This window comes from Berghia stephanieae, chromosome 1 (assembly GCF_034508935.2).
Source record: "Berghia stephanieae isolate SIO BIC M18660-M18661 chromosome 1, UCSD_Bste_1.3, whole genome shotgun sequence".
Taxonomy (NCBI): domain Eukaryota; kingdom Metazoa; phylum Mollusca; class Gastropoda; order Nudibranchia; family Aeolidiidae; genus Berghia; species Berghia stephanieae.
Genome location: NC_088360.1, coordinates 44,304,180 through 44,326,832, shown reverse-complemented (window position 1 = coordinate 44,326,832; position 22,653 = coordinate 44,304,180). Strand labels below are relative to the sequence as shown.

Here is a 22,653-nt window from a genome sequence, read left to right as displayed (position 1 = left end):
GAGAGGGTGATTTGGTGAGGAGTCACTGAATGGGTGGGTGAATGAAATAGTGAGTCAGTGAATGAGTGAGTGTGTGTGAGTGAGTTGGTCATTCATTCATTCATTCAGTCAGTCAGTCAGTCAGTCAGACATGAAGAAATCGGCCGATTGAGTAATTTTAGTGATTGGTTGTAAGTCAGCAAATGAGAGATCGAGAGTGAATGAAGGACTGAATAAGTCACCAAATCAGTAAGTCACATTACTGGTCAGTCGGGTAGCGAATGACTGCTTAAAATAAGTGAGTAGGGTAAATAAATAAATTATGGAGTTGTTAAAATGTAATGTCGCCTAAAAGGCGTGTAATGTCGCCTAAAAGGCGTGATGTCTCGTAAGATATGTTAAGTGTTGTTGTTGGCTTGGGACCCCTTGTAAGCGCTTTGAGCACTTTTAGTGGATATGTTACTCTATAAAAAAAAGCTCAAGCTCAAGGGGAGGGGAGGGGGGGGGGGGGGGGGGGGTGGAAAGATGAAGAGTAACTCCACGAATGCCGTGCCCCTCTCAACGTACAATCAAGTACGGCCGATACAGTTTACAGAGAGAACCAATCGAATGGACCAGATGCAAAAGAAATGCAAGCAGTCTTGTGTTGTTGTAATAGTAATTGCTTAATTCAACCGTACTTCACTTTAGCATCAGTCTTTTGAACGTTCCAAATAATATCTCTATCTCTCTCTCTCTCTCTCTCTCTCTCTCTCTCTCTCTCTCTCTCTCTCTCTCTCTCTCTCTCTCTCCCTCTCTCTCTCTCTCTCTATCTCTCTCTCTTTCTTTCTCTCTCTCTCTCTCTCTCTCTCTCTCTCTCTCTCTCTCTCTCTCTCTATGTGTGTGTGTGTGTGTGTGTGTGTGTGTGTGTGTTCGATGAGAGTTTTAGATTGGTTGCCTCCATTTTCAGTTTACGACTCGTGTTTTATCACATTATACAACATGATTTCTTTAAAATGTCTCTGCTATTCTTCTGTTCAATAATCAATCTTTAGTACGATTCTGTGCATCATTATCATTAAATTAATGATGGTATCATGGGAAGAAATTATTAAAGAAATAAAAAAAAATGAACGGCTTATGGACTAAATACGAAGCTAAATCTAAATCAAGGATACCTGATGGCATGACATTGATTACTATCTTTCTGAATCGTGGCTTAAAGCTCAAAACAGATCGACGTTCTGATACGGTAACACCTAAGGGGGGAGTCTGGCATTCTCCTGTGCAGACAGACAAATTGCAGGCACGGACCATACTATAATATCGAATATGAAAAGCATCGTCTTTAAACAGTGTTATCTGGTCGGGGTTAACATGATACTTATAATTGAATTCGCGAAGTCCCAGGTACGAGAGTTTTTGCCAAGACGAGGGTCATTCAAATCAATCGATATTTGAAGAACGAGGTTTCTAGCCAATGTTTTAAAAATATATTGGTTTTCCAGAGTACGACAGTTAACTGGTTAGGTTGAACTAATAAATATTTGAGTAAAAATATATGCCGTCATTTGAGTATGTGGGTTTTTCTTTCTTTAAATGGATAAAAAAAAATCATTTAATCATTTAATTAATGTTGAAATTCTCATCATTTTGGCATTAAACTCACTTTTTAGAAATATATTTTCTTTTTCTGACACACCAGCGCGGGCGGGTCGTATTATTTTAAGGCATACGGTTGAAGGCTATGAGCACATATTATTGGCAGTTCTGATAACCGAACGCAATTATGAGCTTTAACATTGTTGTAATGGACAATATTTTGCGTTGGTTGGTTTGAGAGTATTTCCATTACAACCATGACCCAATAACAATGTGGTTTTAATGCGTCATGCAGATCTGTACACGTCGGTTGAAGGCCGTGCTTGTTAAACAAATGACAGAGAGTACTGACAACTATCTTGCTTAACCTTCAAAATTACCAGTAAGCAAGACGAAACGAAAAGTAATATCTTCATCCAAACAGTCACAAAGCATGAGGTACCATTTTTGTACTGCACTGTATGAATTCCCCTGCTTAATATCGTCTTTCATTCATCTCTCTTGGCTTGAGTCGAGTGATATAATTATTCACGATGCTTTTCTCTTGCCAACAAAATTGTAAGTGAGAAGATGTACAACGATCATTTACTAGTTGTTACAGTTGTACCGTCGATGTCATAAAAACAAACTATAATTTTTATATAACGCAATATCCACTAAATAATCCCAACGCTCTTTACAATTAGTATGTAGTTACATCCTATAACTTGGGGTTATAAAATGGCGGGTCCAAATCCTGATAGAGACATTGAGATTTTTCCTCATGACCTTATAAGGCTTTAAAGGCTATATCCATTCAATCTCTAGCAGATTATATCAAAATGGAGAAATTGTGATCTTATAAACGACTTCGAACTTGCATCACTTTTTTTTAAAAAACATTAATTGCGGATCGAAAGAAGCGGTCCACATCAATTCGCAAATGCATTTAACCCCTAATAATTATTCCTTGTTACTAATTATCAAGTAATCATCCAGTCTCTGTTTCAGAATTAATAAATACTCTTCAAGACTGCCTCCGTGATGTAATGAAAAGACCTTTATTTAGTGTTCATTCCCCCAACCAAAAGTGAGGTTTCAGGGAGGTATGTACTGTCGACAATCAATCTACCCACTGAGAAAGACGCACCATAATAACCTGGAAAGTGAGTATTTAAATGCCAAGAAACAGGTGTAATAATACGTTCAAAGAGTACCACTGCATCACTCGTCCATTACCCAAACATTTAAAACCCCAGCTTCTCTCTACATGTTGTGTTCAATGCATAAGGACAAGAAATTACTTTAATAAATCTTGTAATTTTGTTGTAGTTGGGCGATTAATACTTAAAGAAAAATAAGATTTGCAAAAGAATGAATTATAAGCGTGTGGGATGATATTTTTCTCTCCACAAGGTGTAGCTTCAGAATGGTATATTTTCTTTTTTTTTTTTAAGTTTGCATCAATAATTAGCGATTAACGATTGTCTAACAGTTGCCAGGTCAATTTGGACGTGAGGCGCCGCTTTATAAGTTGACTAAATTAATGCCCGTTGAGTAGAGATATATTACATCCTCATTCATAAAAGTTTAAGATTAGCACGTATACTCCTTACCTGTAATAGTTTTCAGGATATAACGGCACATAACGCCAAGAGCTGTCGAAATCTTCGCTGAGCAATCTGTCAACATCGTTTGAGAACGTCGAGTACTCCTCAAAGTTCAGACTATCCCTTCTCCTACACCAGCCGGCATTATTTCCTCTTTGAGGATTCGCCGAATGCATTGACGACGGTGGCGACGACGATGAGACATTGTAATTATAATGAATATGAGAATCGTCCAAGTGCAATCGCTCATTAGGACCCGAGTAATGATTTTCAAGAGAAGGGTCAAAGGTCGGTGTGATGATGTCAGGGGTACAACTCGTACCAACGTCCCTTGTCGCGTTGTTTTGCTGTTGAAGCGCATCGCCATAGAAGCTACCCCTCCCATAACTGATATTATTATGAAAATTATGTGTATTTGGCAATTCTTTGTATGGTGTGTCGTTTATATCATGATTCGAATAAAACGATCTGACATGATCTGTGTCCACGACTGATTTCTTTTGGTCGCTGTTCAGAGGAGTCCCACCATTAACAACAGGGTGCAACTGCTCGATAAGCATGATGTCTCTGAGCTGGTCGTCCTCATTGTCGCCGGCCCGCATGAAGGAATCAAAAGCATCCTGAGAAAATTTACTCTGCTTAACGAAGCCGTCGTCATCCTCTTCGTCATTGTCGGGTATGTCAAACTCTTCATCGAGTCTGGCATTCTCGTTGTTATTATTATTGTTATCGCTGTCATTATCGTTATTTTCCTCAATGTCGTGTAACGGGGGATCGATACTGTCAATGAAAATCTTCCCGTTTTTCACGATTACTGCTTGTAGCGGCATATTTTCATTGTCTATGGGTTCTAGCACCCCGCCACGCATGGTTGGGGGAGGGGTCTGCACCAGGGAAGACCGATCACCCATCGAACAATGCCATTTCCGTTTGACAAAGCAACAAGAGTCTCCAATCAAACCAAGAGAATTCCACATATACGCCGATGACAATCACTGTAACAATAATAGACAAACAGTTCCATCTACAATAATAATAATAATAGACCTAACTACACTGAGATAAGCAGTGACTGACGCGACCTCTAGGTACAATAATAGATCACGGGTAAAGAAACACTGGACCACAAAAGCATCGGACGGAAAGCATACTTTTCGTGAGAGCGGTTATTTAATATTACCAGAATACACAAGAAATAATCAAATCTGCATTGAACTATTGTGACCCATCGCGTCAATCTGTCTCTGTATCAAAATGCACTTGATAAAGAAAATCGAGTTTAAAGCCAAACTGATAAGAATTAGAAACATGTTACTTTTTTTAAGTTAAAAGAACAAAACACGTTCTCCTCAAAAACACAACAGATTCTCATCGACACCGTTTTGAGGCGATTGGTCACAATTGAAAGGAAAAAAAACATATTTTAATGAATACCAAAGCATGAGAAATTTGTTTTTAAAAAATAAATTTCGCAAAACGATTTCCTGACTGATTTAAAGGGGGGGGGGGGGGGGGGGGGGAATCAATAGTGAACACAACTTATTTCTGGTTAAACTCACAACAGTAGACATCAGAGTAAAATATCCACAATTACCTAGTAAAAACCTTCGTATCAATCTCTATTTGTTTATGCTTTTATTAGTTTTCCCCTTTATCAACAAGATAAATTGTGATTTTTTTTTTTAATTTCAAAAACTTTCTTTTTTTAAAAACGAATTCATGAACACTTTTCCGCTCACAATGAATCAACAAGTTATAATACTCCGAAGAACATCTAACAAGTGAACAGCACGCTGACACTAATATCGCACCACCCATAAACAATGGAAACAGAGTGACAATAACGGAATACTTGTGGTGGAATTACCAGTAATCTATTCTTGATTTGGTCCATATTTCCCTCACTTTTCCACAATGTGAAACCACCGGTGGCTGTGGCCGCACGCGCGCGTGTCGCAAAATACTCGCGTGAGCGCAGCGCAGCTCACACACGCAATATTGCAACAACAAAAACGTGGACTCGTGGAGGAGGCGTGCGTGTTTTAGTATTTCATATATATATTTTTTTAAATTTATTTTATAACATGTTGGTGTCGAGGTAGATGGTAGCAAGAATAGAATTTGCATAATTTATGATGAGGGCATAAACTGCTCGGTTTTGGAATCTATAAAATCTAACCTTGTGTTTGAGAGAATATTCCTATATATTAAATACGATAACTTCCTGGGGTTTTGTTTCCCTTTCCTGTCCCTAGCTCTCTTCCTAATTATGGTATATTTTTATCATTATTATCATAATAATAATAATAATAATAATAATATAATAATAATAATAATAATAATAATAATAATAATAATAATAGTAATAATAATAATAATAATAATAATAATAATAATAATAATAATAATAATAATAATAATAATAATAAGCATCATCTTCATCATCATCATCATCATCATCATCATCATCATCATCATCATTATCATCATCATTATTATAATTACTATTATTTTATAATTATGATTTATATCTATCTATGATATTATATTATTATCTATATTATATTATTATTATTATTATTATTATTATTATTATTATTATTATTATTATTATTATTATTATTATTATTATTATTATTATTATTAGTGATCGTCCTACCCTTACCTAAACCATCCCCTCAATAATCCGAAACGAAAAAAAAAAATATATGATTGCTTTATAAAAAAAAAAAACCCTTTAATTTAACATCATCAAAAGTTAAAGACATTAATTTTACCGGGGGTTGTCTCACTCAATTAGCCAAGAGAAAGTGATTGTTTATTTATCATTTTAAAGGGTAAGATTAACTGTTTAAAAAGCATATTCTTATTTCAATGAAGAGTTATTGATTTCATGGAGATTCTGTCAAGCACAAAACGCATTTCGAGACCTGTTAAATATCTGGTATAGGCAGGACATCATGAGCTAAAGCAAAAGAATACGCCTCTACAAAGCCCTTGTACTACGAATACTGCTCTATAACTGTGGTACATGGGGATAAACGAAAAAGAATTTGGACAATCTAGACGCCCTACACAGAAAATAACTCCATTGAGTCATAGGTGTGATATGGACAGATAAGATTAGTTACCAAGATCTCTAAGACCGTTGCAGATAACGCCTTGTCAATGATAGAATAAAACAACAAAGATGGAAACTTGTTGGCCACATTCTCCGAAGAGCAGAACATGACATACTGGCCCAGACAGCAATGAAGGAATACTTCAATGCCGGGAAGAAATATCGTGGACGAAAACGTCTCTACCAACAACATTAAATGCCGACCTGCAGACATACCATCGTCTGCTCCAATCAGCACCAGAAGAATTTCTATCTTCACAGCTACACCATCAAAACTAAAGAAGTAACCTGATATATTCCCTCTCGAAACGTTGGCAAAAGATGGAGACACGTGGGAAAATATTACAAAAGGGATCTATCAAGTACAAGTCATGCTGACAACCGTACAATTCATGGCAAGCGTCCTTGAAACTACGTAGCCAAGATCATCATCATTATCCTCATCATCATCATCATCATCATCATCATCATCATCACATCATCATCATCATCATCATCATCATCATCATCATCATCATCATCATCATCTTCATCATCATCATTATATCACCATCATCATCTATCTATATTCCTTACTGGGCCGATTGATCAAAGGAAACATCCTGTATTCATTGTAATTAATCACAATTGAAGCTCTACAATCTATCTTTGATGTCGTAATAAGATTTGAAGCATAACGTTATATGTCATCAAAGATTAATTAAATGATTACTGGTCCATTTTTCTAACGGAGTCTTTTCTCATAAGAATGAACTGTTATCGATTAGATGCGCAATCTATCTAATCAAAATCTCCAATCTGTTCGAATTGGGAAAATCTAGAAATATCTTTGTACATTTTATGGATCAACATTAAAGCTCTTTAAGTAAATATATATTCCCATAACTAGTACAAACAAACAAAAACTCAAACAAAACCACCAAAAAAAAACCCAAAAAAAACCCAAAAAAACACAAAGCTCAGTTAATTTCTGAGTCCCTTAGCCCAAGAATGCATGCAGTATCAGATAATGTTGGCTATTTGCAAGAATGAATTAAGTGCAGGAAATGTGCATTTATTACTGACTTCCTTTCGGAAAAGTATAAAGTAAGTGTGTGGTAACATCGGACACAATCTAGAAAAAATGTTAACATGCATTTGAATAGACAAACTGTTTAGTTTCATGAGAACTAACGAAACATCGTCAAGGTTGAGATCAGAAATAATCTCATAAATAGTGTGTGTGTGTGTGGGGGGGGGGGGGGGGGGTAATAAGAAAAGAATTCAGTTTCGTATTCTTTCAAGCATTCATTTTTAAACGGAACCAAATGTTTTGAGGTTGTTGTTGTTTGTTTTTGTTGTTTTTTGTTTATGTTTTGTTTGTTTAAGTTTGTTTTGTTTTTTTCATGTCTTTCTTTTTTTTTCCTTTTTTTTTTTTTTTTTTTGGGGGGGGGGGGTATTGTTGTTGTTGATGATGTTTTTATTTTGGTTTGGTTTTGTTTTGCTTTTTGTTTGTTTGTTTTGTTTTTTTAATCTGTTTTGGGCTTTTTGTTTTGTTTTGTTTTTTAATTGTTTTTCAATTCATAATCTGGATATTTTATCTCCATCTTACTGCAATCTTTGGCAATTTCTTTGGCCCTATTCGAAGAAGACGATGAGGAGGAGAGGAGGGATGATGAGGTGGTAGAGAAGGGAAGGGAAGAGAAATAGATAGAGATGAAGAGAGAGGGTTGTGTGTTGTAGGTTGTCATCATCATCATCATCATCATCATCATCATCATCATCATCATCATCATCATCATAATCATCATCATCATCATCATCATCGCCATCGAAATTCATCACTATTTTCAAAGAAAAAGGTCAAGTTTCAACTACACTAAATATAACATAAATAATGTTATCCTAATTCAAAATGAAACCAGCTCATTCTTCACAATAAATTACGTCAACTGGCCATAATTCTGTTGACGCGCTGAAGTCAGTCTGGCTGGCTGCGAGGGGTGGACTAAATGGAAACCTCATTCCGATTCTGGCACGATCCTTTGACGTCACAGCAGGAAACCCCTGCCAAATGCCATCACGATGAGTCAGATGCTAAAAATATCCTTAGTTGAATCACAATAATAAAAGAAAAGGAAGACAGAAAAGGCAAAATTCCATCCCTGACCTATTTACAAAGAAATCAAATTAACCAATCAAATACCTGACGACGCAGTACGCCTATCTGAGCATAAACACAGAATATAATATCGATATTATTATATATAATCAAGCAACACTAAAGCAACATGACAACAAAGCCACAGTGTGAGCTGTAACAATGAAGCTCGAGGGAATCATAACATGAAAACTTCCTCTAATTCTCAAAAGAAAAAGAAAAAGGCAAAGATATAATAATACACCAGTAGAGCACTTTATACGCAGTGGTCCAGGATTCGATCACTGTGCGGAGGGGGGGGGGCGGGGAGTGTCATGATATTAAGTTAAAATGACAATTGAATGACTAGTGCTGGTAAACGATTTTACTCAATGGGTACAATCAAAAAAAAAAAAAAAAGAAAAAGAAAAGAAAGAAAGAAAGAATGCAAGAAGAAAATAATAAGGAAGAGAAAGAGAGAGAGAGAGAGAGAGAGAGAGAGAGAGAGAGAGAGAGAGAGAGAGAGAGAGAGAGAGAGAGAGAGAGAGAAAGAAAGAAAACAATAAAGAAAGAAAAAAAAAAGAAGACAAAGGAAGAAAGAAAATACAAAGTTTTTTTTTAAAAAAAGGGGGGGGGGGGAGGAGAAAGAAAAGAAAATTCAGTCCAATATCCGAAACAGATGCCGATTATTGCATTGTCAGCAGGACTATGTCTCGATTCAACAAGGAAAATATGAAATGGAGCAGAGTAACCTATTCATTTTCACGTCACCCTTACTTTAGCCAAAACCTGGTGAAGTAATAAACAACATAATCGCTTTAAAAAAATAAAAAATACAAAAAAAGAACAAAATGCCAAAAACGAAAACTTTCGGGTTCAAAACCGTTCTTCAACCAACAACAACAAAAAAAAACAATAAAAACATAAATACATTACTTTTTAAAAATACAGATCGTCGACATGATTGAGGCGGTGCGGTGAGTCTCATTTTGTGCTGGTAGAAAGCAACCAAAATCCTACTCCAATAGTTTGTAAGTGACTTGCTATTAAAATTTGTTTTTGACTTCAGATTCGACTACTTCATAAAAGCATATGTTGGAAGTACAAAAAAAAAACAGAGAAGAAAAGAAAAGCAAGAAAGAAACGACTGACCCATTTCACAAATATGATCGTATTATAATTAATTTAGTAGTAGTAGTAGTAGTAGTAGTAGTAGTAGTAGTAGTAGTAGTAGTAGTAGTAGTAGTAGTAGTAGTAGTATAGTAGTAGTAGTAGTAGTAGTAGTAGTAGTAGTAGTAGTAGTAGTAGTAGTAGTAGTAGTAGTAGTAGTAGTAGTAGTAGTAGTAGTAGTAGTAGTAATAATAATAATAATAATAATAATAATAATAATAAAAATAATAATAATAATAATAATTGATCCATTTTTGTTATTGTAATTTTAAAATGTACTGCTATTGAAGTTTTAAATTACAATAACAAAACTGGATATATTATCAATATTACTAACTTTTAATAATAGGACCTCGTGCTTAAAATAACCTCATCGAACACAGGCATTGATCGTGAATATGAATGATCAACTAAAAATAGTTTTGGCATTCGAAATGGCAAGATCAATTGATTCCAAGGACAGCGATAATAAAAGCGGTTCCTTAAAAGGCTTGGTTGACAAAGCATTAACTGCTGGGCGGGAGAGGGGAAACAAGCTTTTTATTAAAGATATTAGTATTTCATTCATATTATTGACAGAAATGCGTTCAACAACACATACTATTCCAGTTATGGAGGACATAACATTTAATTTTCAAGTTTGCCTGCTTTTCTTTGGGAAATGAAGTCGTAAAATCACAAACTTCGAAATGTTATAGAGTTACATAAAGTAAATATAAACATATAACATGACCAATACAAGTCCATAATATGCGGCTATGTCGTCTAGTGGTATGACACCCGCTTTCAGATCGGAAGGCCCAGGGTTCGAGCCCCGCTCAGCGCATGAGTCCTTGGAAAAGGCTGTTTACTCACATTCGCTCACCGTACTCAGGTATAAAATGAGTTCCTGGCCGTTAACAGCGTTGTCTGTCTGAAATAATTGTAATATCGCCTAACAGGCGACATGTCTCGTTCTACATGTTACGTCTTGCTGTTGGTCAGGAGCCCTTTGTAAAGCGCTCTGAGCACGTTTTGTGGTTATTGCCCTGTATAAACAGCTCAAGTAAAGCTAAAGTTAGATTGTTTTTTGTTGTTTTTTTTAGATTGTTTTGTTTTTGTTTTGTCTTTTGTTTGTTTGTGTTTTGTTGTTATTAGTGTTGTTGTTTTGTTTTGTTCTTTTTTAAACATTCATACTATGACAAAATTTTACCTATTTCGATGAGTGTGTTTGACACTAATTTTTTTTACCCACGATTTGTCATGGCAATGGCTGGATAGGGACATCTTGTCATTATCTCAGATCTTTTTTTTTTTTTTGGTCAAAAATACTCTCATTTCTTCAATGCCGAATAGTTCATAATATGTTTGTGTTGTGCGAGTATGTGTTTGTGTGTGTGTGTGTGTGTGTGTGTGTGTGTGTGTGTGTGTGTGTGTGTGTGTTTTGGGCGCAAGTGTGTGATGTTGGAATTTAATGTTAAGAAGGTACACTTAAGTAAAATAAGACATAATTGAACCTTACAGTTATTGTTCAGCACGAAATCGGAATGCTTGGTATACTTTTAATTAAACTGATAAAGCGAAGTGCTCTACCAAAACTAACATATACCATAGCGTTAATAAGCAGATTTAGCTCTCATGAGTGAATTGGAGTAATCATTCCTGGAAACAAGATTTTTGTGACCAGAAAATTCCAATCAAACAGGGCCCTAAATAGTAAATCAAGTAAACAATTCTAGATTCTAGACCCTCTCGCAACGACAAATCAAGCATACTGTTTATTGCATTCATTCTAATCTTCACTCTTAATTCCATCGACTGCATACAGAATGGCAAAAGGGCAGGGAGGCAAAGAGAGGCGGGAGTGGGAGGGGAGTCGCGAACAGAATGAGTGGGGGGGGGGGGGGGGGGGGGGGGGTAAACAGGATAATATTAAGAAATTATATTCCAACTGAATGGCCTTCCTGTCAAAGAAAAGCTAAGATTCCATAAAAATGTATATATATAAGTGCATGTGGCGTTGACAACTCCTCTCCCTAATGCCTTTTGAATTTAAAATTGAATCATTGGAAATGAATCTTGATTTAACCTTTCACCAGCGAGGATTAATTTCATTCAATCCATCTTTAATCCCCATGATTTAGGGTATACACGCCTAGTTAACTGCACCAACAGCAGATGCAGCGATGCAACTCTGGCCTAAGTATCATTCACATCTAATTAATTGTTAAAATCGGTCAGATAATTTGTCAGGTTAAGGCAAAATCGATTCCCGCGTACGAAGGGTTGAAACGCGTGCTCAAAATAGAAAGAGGTCTCGATTTGAAACAGTTACATATCGTTTTTGAATGGGGTGTTTTCGAATAGGTTGAGGCCGTTATTTTACCGTAGCATTTTTAGAGGTTACTCTCTTTAAATAAACTAATAATATCATAATAGTATCTATGATTCGTAAGATAGTTCAACGGAGGCCTTCGCGTGTTTGTCGGGGAAAAAACAAAGAAACAAGAAAAATTTGCCTGATGTTCCCTGGCTGTCCCGCTATTGATGAAATGAAAGAAATTAATCCTTGCCGGTGATACTCGTAGTGATAGATTATTATTATTACTATTATGACTATCATTGTTGTTATTATTATTATTATTATTATTATTATTATTATTATTATTATTATTATTATTATTATTATTATTATTATTATTATTATTATTACTATTATTACTATTATTATTATTATTATTATTATTTATTATTATTATTATTATTATTATTATTATCATTATTATTATTAAGAAATTACGCATGATTCTTGTTGCTTGTTGCTTTTCTCCATAAAAATGGACAATATTTCCGACTACCAATACATAAACCGGATAACTGGGTGACGTGTTGTATATACTTATTTACCGGTAGAAAAACCAATTCGTTAAAAAAGATTTTCACCATGATCAGAGCGCTTCCAAATTCTCCAATTATACCTCCCGCATCAGGCCATCGGGAAACAATGATCAATCCATGCAGCAATATTCGCTGTTTATTGAGCACACAGGGAGAGAGAGAGAGAGAGAGAGAGAGAGAGAGAGAGAGTGTGTGTGTGTGTGTGTGTGTGTGTGTGTATGTGAGAGATAGAGAGGGGGGAGAGGAGAGAGAGACAGAGAGAGAGACAGAGAGAGAGACACAGAGAGAGACACAGAGAGAGAGAGAGAGAGAGAGAGAGAGAGAGAGAGAGAGAGAGAGAAGTTTGTTATGACAGTCACACGAGTGGCTACGATCCATGTCGCCCAACATTGTTACGTGAAATAAACATGCTACAAGCAGGTCATTGGTGCCATCAAACATGGTTCAATATTTTAATGAGTTCAAAAAATCAAGTATGTGTTTGACTTTTGCCACATGCGCGGACGTACAATTCGCGGATTTACGGGGGGGGGGGGGGGGGGGGGGAGGGAGGGCGAGAGAGAGAGAGAGAGAGAGAGAGAGAGAGAGAGAGAGAGAGAGAGGAAGAGAAAGAAAGAGAGAGGGGAGGGGGGGGGGAGTCATTTTCAGAACTATTCTATTTCTTTTACAGGTTATTTTCAATTACGACTGAGATGAATTTATTTATTTATTTTTATTTAACTTAAGGTTCAAGGAAAGGGAGTCAATGTGGGGTTTATTATTGAGCTGTCCACACTTTTGAACAATTATATAAGAGTTAGAGATATCGGTAGACAGATGCAAAATAGTATTCTCCTCAGTCTTCTTCTTTCTTTCTTTCTTTCTTTTTATTCTAACATCCCGTGTATTGTCGATTGAAATTCTATCGCGAAATGTAAAATAGTCCTCGGTTTATAAACTGCTCAAGTTTTGGGCTTGACGCATGGGTCTATGAATATTTCAAAACGTGCATTCATATATTAAGCAGAAAATAATAGGCTCCCTGCTCTCTCGAATTATTGCTTTTCGTCGTGGGTGATCAGTTCCGTAATCGTGCCCTAACGCCAGAAGAAGGATTCGCATGGGAGAGCAGGACAGACATGACTGACGGATCGATTTCTCTGTTATCATTTCGTGCCTTTCATAAATACACACACACACACACACACACATATCACACACACATCACACACACACACACACACACACACACAGATACACATAATATATAGTTGAGTCATTGGAAAAGGCTCCTTACTCATATTCTCTCACCGAACTCAGGTGTAAATGAGTACCTGGCCGTTAACAGCGTTGTCTACGTCGAAAAAAAAAGGTATCGCCTAACAGGTGTCATGTTTCGTTCTACATGTTACACGTAGTTGTTGGTCAGGGACCCCTTGTAAAGCGCTTTGAGCACGTTTAGTTGATATTGCCCTATATTAAAGCTCAAAGCTCAATATATGTGTGTTTGTGTGTGTTTGGGTATGTGTATGTGGGTGTGGGTGTGAGTGTGTGAGTGTATGTTGTGTGTGTATGTGTGTGTATGTGTGTGTGTGTGTGTGTGTGCCTGCGTTCCCTAATATGGTTTGATAAAGTATGGTCATCTCGTTTGATAACAATAACAGTTGACACTCTTTCCGTTGTAAGGCTCCTTGTTTATCGGTTATCATATCGTGTCATCAGATCAATATAATGTACTGCGCTCTCTCCTTACCTACATATCTATCTATCTATCTATCTCTCTATATATCCACCTATGTATCTATCAACCTACCTATACTTCTATCCTTATATTCCTGTGGGTGCTGTGTATGACCCCCCCCCCCTCTCTCTCTCTCTCTCTCTCTCTCTCTCTCTCTCTCTCTCTCTCTCTCTCTCTCTCTCTCTCTCTCTCTCTCTTCAGATATATCACCATCGCGCTATAGGACAATCGACCTCAAAGGGCAATCGTTTTGTAGGTTTCAAATGGACATAAAAGGAAAGTGTGGAATGTTAGCGGATTGATCAACAATGCGTCTGGGAGGTGCACAGAAGTGCAGATGGTTTGAGAAAGTTCAGAGTAAACTGAAAACCTAACGGGGGAAATGATAAAGAAATTGAACAAAAATTAACGTTTGGCATAACATTGGAGTAGTTTGTCTCCAAAGGACAGTGATGTTCAGGAAGCAGGACAGGACAGGAAGTAGTGGCATTTTGTAACAGTACAATTCCAGTATCCTTAGACACAGCGAAACAAATAATCAAAACAAATAAGAGAGAAGAATGGATGAACAGTTGGGCAATAAGCACCACGGGTAGATATATGTTTTCCCATATGACCACTCCTGTAAAGACTGATTGCCTAAATAAGCTCAGAGCAAAGCATCATCTTTCAACTAAGAACACAACACATACCGCTCAACAACCATTTAAGCAAAATTACAAAAGACACATCCCCTTCCTGCCCCCTATGTCAACACCCCAATGAAACAGTAACACACCACTTGCTTGAATGTCAACCTCTTGAAGACCTAGAGCTCAGGTGGTCGCTGGTTCGGATAAGTAAGTAAGTAACAGTAATCCGCACCACTTGCTTGAATGTCAACCTCTTGAAGACCTGAGATGCACATTTCTCTCACCAAATCAAAGCATCAGTAACACACTTTATGGTCACCTGAAACAACTACAAAAGATGTCTAACTTCTACGTCATGGCACAAGACCGAAGGGCTAGAGCTCAGGTGATCGCTGGTTCGGATAAGTAAGTAAGTAAGTAAACAAGCTTTGAGCAGGGAAGACTAAATCCCTTCCTCCTCCTCCCCCTCCTTCTTCTGTCTTCTCCTCACTCAGATTTCTCTGACATCCCATTAAATGAGTCCCTTTTTATCCAGTGTACCTGCATCATTCAGTCAGGACTCATTGACGAACATCTAAGATCCAAAAGAAGTTATGAGGAGAATGAGTGCAGTTGTCGATTTTGTCCTTAGAGAAAATGCAAGCTCCCCCCCCCCCCCCCCCCCCCCCCCAAATCACAAACCGAATCCTAAGCAAAATTCATTCAAATTTTGGGAAAGGATTTTGGTAGGAGGCAACAAATAAAAATCTCACACCAACCAGTAAGCTGCATGTTTCATAATTGATATTGATGTATAAAATGGAAATACGGTTCCTAATGGCCAACTGGGAGAATATATAAAACTTTGTGAAGCGCATTGAGCACAGTAAATCAGTGGAAATGTGCTTTATAAATGTTCATATTTTTTTAATATTTCAATGGCAATAAAATATATAATATTTTTCACAGTCAAAGAAAAGTGTATCAACTTCAGTATTTGTTGAAGAATTGAAAGTGACAATCTTCTTACCTCAGCAGATATACAGCACGTTCTATTCCAGTCAAATGTGGGTCAACGGTCAATCTATCCAATTCCTCATCACTCTGAAATTAAAGTATGTTTCAGTGATAACAAGAGACCAAAAAAAATTGAGCTTTTATATACCACAATATCCAATAAAAAAGCTCAACCAGGGTAGGATGCTGGTATGCAACAATATAACTCATTTGTAATAGGGACGAGAGGGTTGAGTGAATAAGGCATTGTACTAATACCTGAAGAGCACATGTTGAAGTCTGTTTTCAGCAGCTTGTGCTCTCCTTGAGCAAGCTAAATAACTTCTATAGTTCACATCACAATGTTGCAGTTCGACTAACTTTTGGTTATTTAAGTTTTCCCCTGAAATATAATACTGCAATGACAAATTTCCTCATGGAATTTTATTTTTTTATCTATCTTGGTTTATATATTTTTAAAACTATTTATTACTGGACGAGAGGCTATAAATATGTATCTGGCATTTAAGGGACATCTTGATCCATCATAAAGCAATTTCAAAAACACAGTTACTCACACCAATGTGGGCCTAGGGGGTATCAAATTTTTTATTGAATTACAGCACATTCGACCGCAAGTGATTTATATGTCATATGGATGTTCCAATAACTGATATCAGTAATGGAGTGTAATTCATGAAAAGCACAATTTTCTAGTAATAGATTTAAATTATTGAGCTGATATTAAACCCATTTCCCTACTCCACTGATACATAAAACAAAAAAGATATCAAAGGTATACAACATGACTGAATTTCGGTATCATATATGGCTAAGTGCAAGGATTCAAAGATGATATAAGTGTGAAACCATATCAAAACAGAATTTTTTCAGAGTAAACCATACGTTAAAAATTAATTGCAAAGTTAAAATAGCAAGAAATGTGAAACTTAAACTTTTATTATTCAAAGAAACTATATCAAGCCCTGAATAAAAGATAAAAATTAAAAAAATTAATGTAACCCAAGTCTTACAGTTTTCAATATTTTCAAATTTTTAACATTGAATTCAAAACAATAGAGTACCGTTTTGAGCTGGTGGGCTACAAATATGTTATTGAAATATAAAAGTGCATTATATATAAGGACTCTGACATGATAGCTGCTTATCACCATGTATCATTTAGATGTATGTCAGCTATTAGCTAATGATCTAATTTATTGACTCCTCTTTAATTGAACGAAGACACACCATTAGGTATAAATATGATATGGAGATAATGTGTAATGTTGTCAGAATTACATATTTAGAGTTAAAATTCATCACTCTCTCTCTCTATACCTTATTCTTTGTTTCTTACCCTAAACTTTGGTGGAACAATTAGCATCATATAACAATCTGGACCTATGGAATTCATTAAACGCTCAATGAAGTTATTCCATTTTTGGACTAAGCTCGTAATCTCTGCATTTATTTTGATTGTAATCTGTCTATGGAAAAATATGTATCCTATCTTTGCAAAATTCTTTATCTTGAATTACGAAAAATTGTCAAATATCTTAACAAATAGGTCCATTCAAACTTAGTCTCTTTCATCTTTTCTGGACTTGACTTTTGTAATTCATTACTTTGTACCCTGCCTGATAATCTTTTAAAGAAACTACAGCTTTTACAAAACCAACTTGGACGAACTGTTTTAAAGAAGAAAAAAAAAGAACACGTAGAGTGTTATGAACTCCACTGGTTGCCTAAAAAAGCTAGACTTGATTATAAAATTGCACTGCAATGTTGTAACTATAAAAACAATTGCTCACCGTTTTATCTGAAGGATTTTATTAATCATTATATCCCATCTCGTAATTTAAGATCGTGTGATCTTTTGCACACCACAAAAAGGGGGAACACAAAATTAAAAGACAGAACCATATATTGCACAGCTCCAACAGTATGGAATTCTCTGCCATTCAATCTGCACTCTAGCTTTACTGATTCTGAAGCAGTTTTTAAAAGAGAAGTAAAAAGTCATCTCTTTCTGTTATTTCGAAGGACCAATTGAACAGTTAATTTTTTATTTTTTTTTAATAAATTAAGTTATGGATAGGTAATCTTCACAATATACCACAGGTTTAATTACATTGTTTTTGTACTGTCATCTCATAGTAATGTATTTACCCTAATTTACATTTTTTTAACTATAATTCTGTATTCTCATCTTTTAAATGTTCATAATATGATAGAGTAATTTATTTTTTTTATTTTAAAAAAAAATGATATATATTGCATGCCATGTATATTGTGCGCCTAAAGCTATGTATGGGACAGGCGCTAATAATAAATTACTTTATTATATTATTATTATCTATATGGACATGTTTGTAAATAAAATTGGTTATATCACTATGGGCTATGTGTCTTGTGGTATGACACTCGCTTTCAGAGCGGAAGGTCCTGAGTTCAAGCCTCCCTCAGCACATAGTTGAGTCCTTGGAAAAGGCTCTTTACTCACATTTCCTCACCGTACTAAAGGGTAAAAAGAATACCTGGTCATAAACAGCATTGTCTCTGTCGGAAAAAATGTATTAAAGGGCATCGTGTCTTGTTCTATATTTGGTGTTAGTCGGGGACCCTTTGCAAAGCCTTTTGAGTATGTTTAGTGGATATTGCACTATATAAAATCTTAAGTTTTTTTTGTTTGTTTTTTTTTTTTTTTTTTTTTTAAATATAAATTAGTTACTTAGTGGACCTAAAGTTTCTTTGAAGCATAAAAGTAAAGCAATACTGGATGAATTCAGTAAAGCTCTATGGCAATTCAAATAAGTCTTTTCTTTTACTTTTCTTCTCCTGCTTTTAAAACTGATTTCCAATGAATTGAAAGAGAGAGGTGATGAGGCACAGAGAGAGAGAGAGAGAGAGAGAGAGAGAGAGAGAGAGAGAGAGAGAGAGAGAGAGAGAGAGAGAGAGAGAGAGAGAGAGAGAGAAAAGCGAATTGGGGAAAGGGGGAGTGTATATTATAAACAAACATCAACTCGTATCTATAATATTTTTCCCCAAAAATTTACAAAGTGCTTACGGTGATCGTTAGTGAAGTTCACTATCACTGGAAATGCACTAATTTACAGAACAGTACCGTTCTCAGTTACAGCGTTCTCCGTTCTTTTTCTTTATAATAATAATACAACCACCAAAGATTTTAATCATAAAAGGCTATAGAAAAGATAGTCAATGGATAAGAACGAACGTTTTGCAATTAGAGTGAGGCTTTATTGTTTGTTTTTCATCCGATTTTTCGGTTGAGGTGTGGTGTGTGAGTGTGGATCTGAGTCTGAGTCTGGAGACTGAAAAGTAGAACGCTGTGATTATCCCCAGACACCTGTCTGGGGATAATAAAAATTTGTTATCCCCAGACACCTGTCTGGGGATAACGAATTTTTATTATCCCCAGACGCATATTTGAAACTCCGCTCTTTTAAACAATTATCCACATTCCAGAATATGGAATGTTTCCAGATACACATAGAAATAAGGAAAGTTAATAAAATATCTATAAAAACATAAAATTAACCAACATTGAAATCAGTTGTTACTACATATACACAATATGCGTCGACTTCGAAGTGGGTGTCATGGCCGAATGGTTTAGTCGTCTGCCCTGGAAGTTTGACCATAATCGACGTTGTGGGTTCAAATCCTGGTAACGTCACTTTTTTTTTTTTTAAATTCCGTCTTCTTTTTACAGAACGTTGAAAGGGATAAATGTCCCATCCATCTCCCCCCACCTCTTTTTTTTTATTATTAAACTCTCTCTCTCTTCTCTCTCTCTCTCTCTCTCTCTCTCTCTCTCTCTCTCTCTCTCTCTCTCTCTCTCTCTCTCTCCCTCTCTCTCTCTCTCTCTTGTTTTTTTCTAGTTTCTAGCAAATAAATTCGTCCCCACTCCGATCTCAAATAGTGTCTAAAAAGAATAAATAATTAAAAAGCAAACAAACAGAAATATTCAGAGAGCGACCAAATGGTCAGATAGAGGAGAAAAAAAAAAACAATAAGTGTTTTAAACATAAAAACAATAATTGTTTTAAAAATAAAAACAATTTAAGAAATTCATGCTCAGAAACGGAACATTTACATAAAGGTTTAGCAAACAAAAAACTCTAAGGTTTAGGTCAAAATATAAAAAAGAAAAAAGAAAAAGAGAGATTTCCCTCGGAGCAGGGAATAGTGTTAACAATAATAATAATAATAATAATAATAATAATAATAATAATAATAATAATAATAATAATAATAATAATAATAATAATAATAATAATAATAATAATAATTATAATAACAATAATAATAATAATAATAATAATAATAATAATAATAATAATAATAATAATAATAATAATAATAATAATAGTAATAGTATGATAATAAGAGTATTAATAATAAAATAATACTATTATTGATAATAATATAATAATGATTATGATGGTAACAGTAATAATAATAACAAATATTACAATTATCATCATCATCATTATTATTATTATTATTATTATTATTATTATTATTATTATTATTATTATTATTATTATTATTATTATTATTATTATTATTATTATTATCATTGACCAAAACAAAAAAAAACAATAATAGATCGAGAGCAAATTAAATAATGAAATAATATTATCGGAGAAATAAAAAATTCAACTGATTAAAAAAAAACTCTTGCTCGGAACTCGGAACAAAAGTGAAAACAATGAAAATCAATTGGGAAGAAAGAAAGAAAAGTAAAAAAAAAAAAAAAAAAATGAGTGGGGGGGGGGGGGGCGGGGGGGGGGGGGGGCGGTCGCGACTGGGTCGAATCTGTGCAGCTAAAAGGAGTAAAATGAAAGGTGGCCTTACCCACTGAGCTGCCTATCCACACCGCTATCGGAATATTTTAAATTCATATATGAGCTAAACATATTTCCACCATTTTTGATTCCTTGTTTTGGTAGTTATTTTCATCTCTGATTCGAATAAAAATATGTTGTTGGATCTAGTTTTGTGGACGTGTGATACTAAATTGTATTGTCTTGTGCGAAGCAGACAGGAAATAACAGGTGTGGGTTTTGGGCTTTGGGGCGAACAACACCATGGCCTAGGAATTCGTCCGCGACATAAAAATTATTCCGGTCGTCCCCAAAATTGTGGCCAGAATGAGCAAATTATAGAAACAAGAGATGATCAATAAAGTTAACAGGTAGGTTGGTAATGAAAATTTAAATGGTTGGTGGACTATGAACAGATTTGATGATTAACAACTTTCTTCCTGGTTGAAAATAAAAAGTCGAATTGCCAGTTTGACGTTTTCAGATCAAAGTAACAAAAGAAATTTCACTGATCCATTTGCTTTAAAATATTTTTAAAAAAAGAGCTGGATTTGACATTTGATCACTATTTACTTTCATCTTATGTTAAATATCACTTGATATATTAACTGTTTTGGGACACAACCACTAGTATTTTTTCCAGAATATTTGGTATTTTTCACGCCTAGTTTGGCATTTTGCATAAAATCTTTCTGCCCACTTGCTACATGCGTCTGGGGATAGTATCCTCAGACAGTTGTCTGGGGATAACAAAAATTGGTTATCCCCAGACACCTGTCTGGGGATAACGAATTTTTATTATCCCCAGACAGGCGTCTGGGAATAATGACAGCCAAAGTAGAATGGTTTTCGTTCGCAGTCTTTATTTTTTAAAATTGATGCACGATTAAATATTATTCGGGGTTTGAATATGGGTTTATCCCGGCACAAGTTTCATCAAGTGTACGTGAATAACCTAATTCAACAGTTTACGCCTCTCTTTTGATATTTTACCTTCAACTGTGTTGAGATTTCCTTATCCACTCGGTCTAAACTGAGTTCGGCCAAGTCGTCTGAAAGCATTTTTACCGCCGACATTTTGTTATTTGAAGTAGAAGGGCACTTTTGCCCTCATACACTCATTACTTTCAACAAGTTAAGAGCCTCCAGTGGCGAGAATTTCAAGAAGAATCCTTGATCAGAAATGAAACATGACCAACTCTCATACCGCTTGCATACATAAGTAGCTTCACTTGACAACAACAGAAGCCACCATGTTTCTTAGATTGATCTCGCAAACTTTCGCATATTCTCGGAGCTCTGACGTCTCTTCGCGGGCTCCCTTTGATTTCACAGAGATCGATAAGATTGACGAACAGATTGGTTCTCTTGTTGATCCCCGTAACACGGGTTCTTATACGTGTAATGTGTTCACTAGAGCGTGCAGGATATTATAGTACTACGACGGAACTATTTTTGTTGCTTTTCTCTTGTCTGAAATGATCGTCCAAAGAGCAGTGATAATATTGATTTTCAATAAATAGAGAAAAGTAGGCGGTGGCCGAGTCATGTATTGAACTGGCGCATGTGTTATGAGTAAAACAAGTGCTCACTCTTTTGTAAAGCGACGTTCTTCATGCCAAAGATCGCTTTGAAGTGGGAAAATCTAGCCTTTGTAAAGCTTTTGATAGAAGTTCCATTCATTTAGATATTTGAAATGAGAGAAATTGTCATTATGGATTTTTTGTATGGTATATGTCTTAGACTAGAAATAGACAGCCTAACAGTTGCTCTCTATCCTCACGATAACATGCAGATAGATTAACCAGAATACTTACTTTTTGGCGCTACACTGAAGATGTTTAATTAGACCATTGAAAAAACTTTGTTTTGTTTTGTTTTACTGTCTTTCCCAGAGATGGACTCGATATTAACTGTGGCCTATTTAAGCCAAATACATTCGTTGCTGATTGGTTTTGGTGGTGGTGGGGGGGGGGGGGGGGTCCAACGTGGACTCACTCCTGTGTACTTGGCCCGTCTTTTTAGTTTTGTCACAGA

General features: G+C 35.6%; 1 protein-coding gene across 8 annotated transcripts in view; it reads right to left on the bottom strand.

Annotated features, from left to right (window-relative positions):
• Positions 1–21,984, bottom strand: part of LOC144975543 (serine/threonine-protein phosphatase 4 regulatory subunit 4-like) — a 102,739-nt gene extending 80,755 nt beyond the window's left edge. For 5 of the 8 annotated variants that reach the window (XM_078919707.1, XM_078919726.1, XM_078919730.1 and 2 more), the window contains exons 1-2: positions 4,744–4,985; positions 3,156–4,144 (exon numbers count right to left, since the gene is read on the bottom strand). In XM_078919707.1, coding sequence (XP_078775833.1) covers positions 3,156–4,126 — 971 coding nt within the window. In that variant the 5' untranslated portion in view covers positions 4,127–4,144; positions 4,744–4,985. Of the gene's footprint in view, positions 1–3,155; positions 4,145–4,743; positions 4,986–15,797; positions 15,872–21,609 lie in introns of those variants that run through there. The other 3 variants (XM_078919742.1, XM_078919749.1, XM_078919714.1) reach the window with 2 other exon arrangements.
• Between the last annotated feature and the right edge of the window lie 669 nt (positions 21,985–22,653).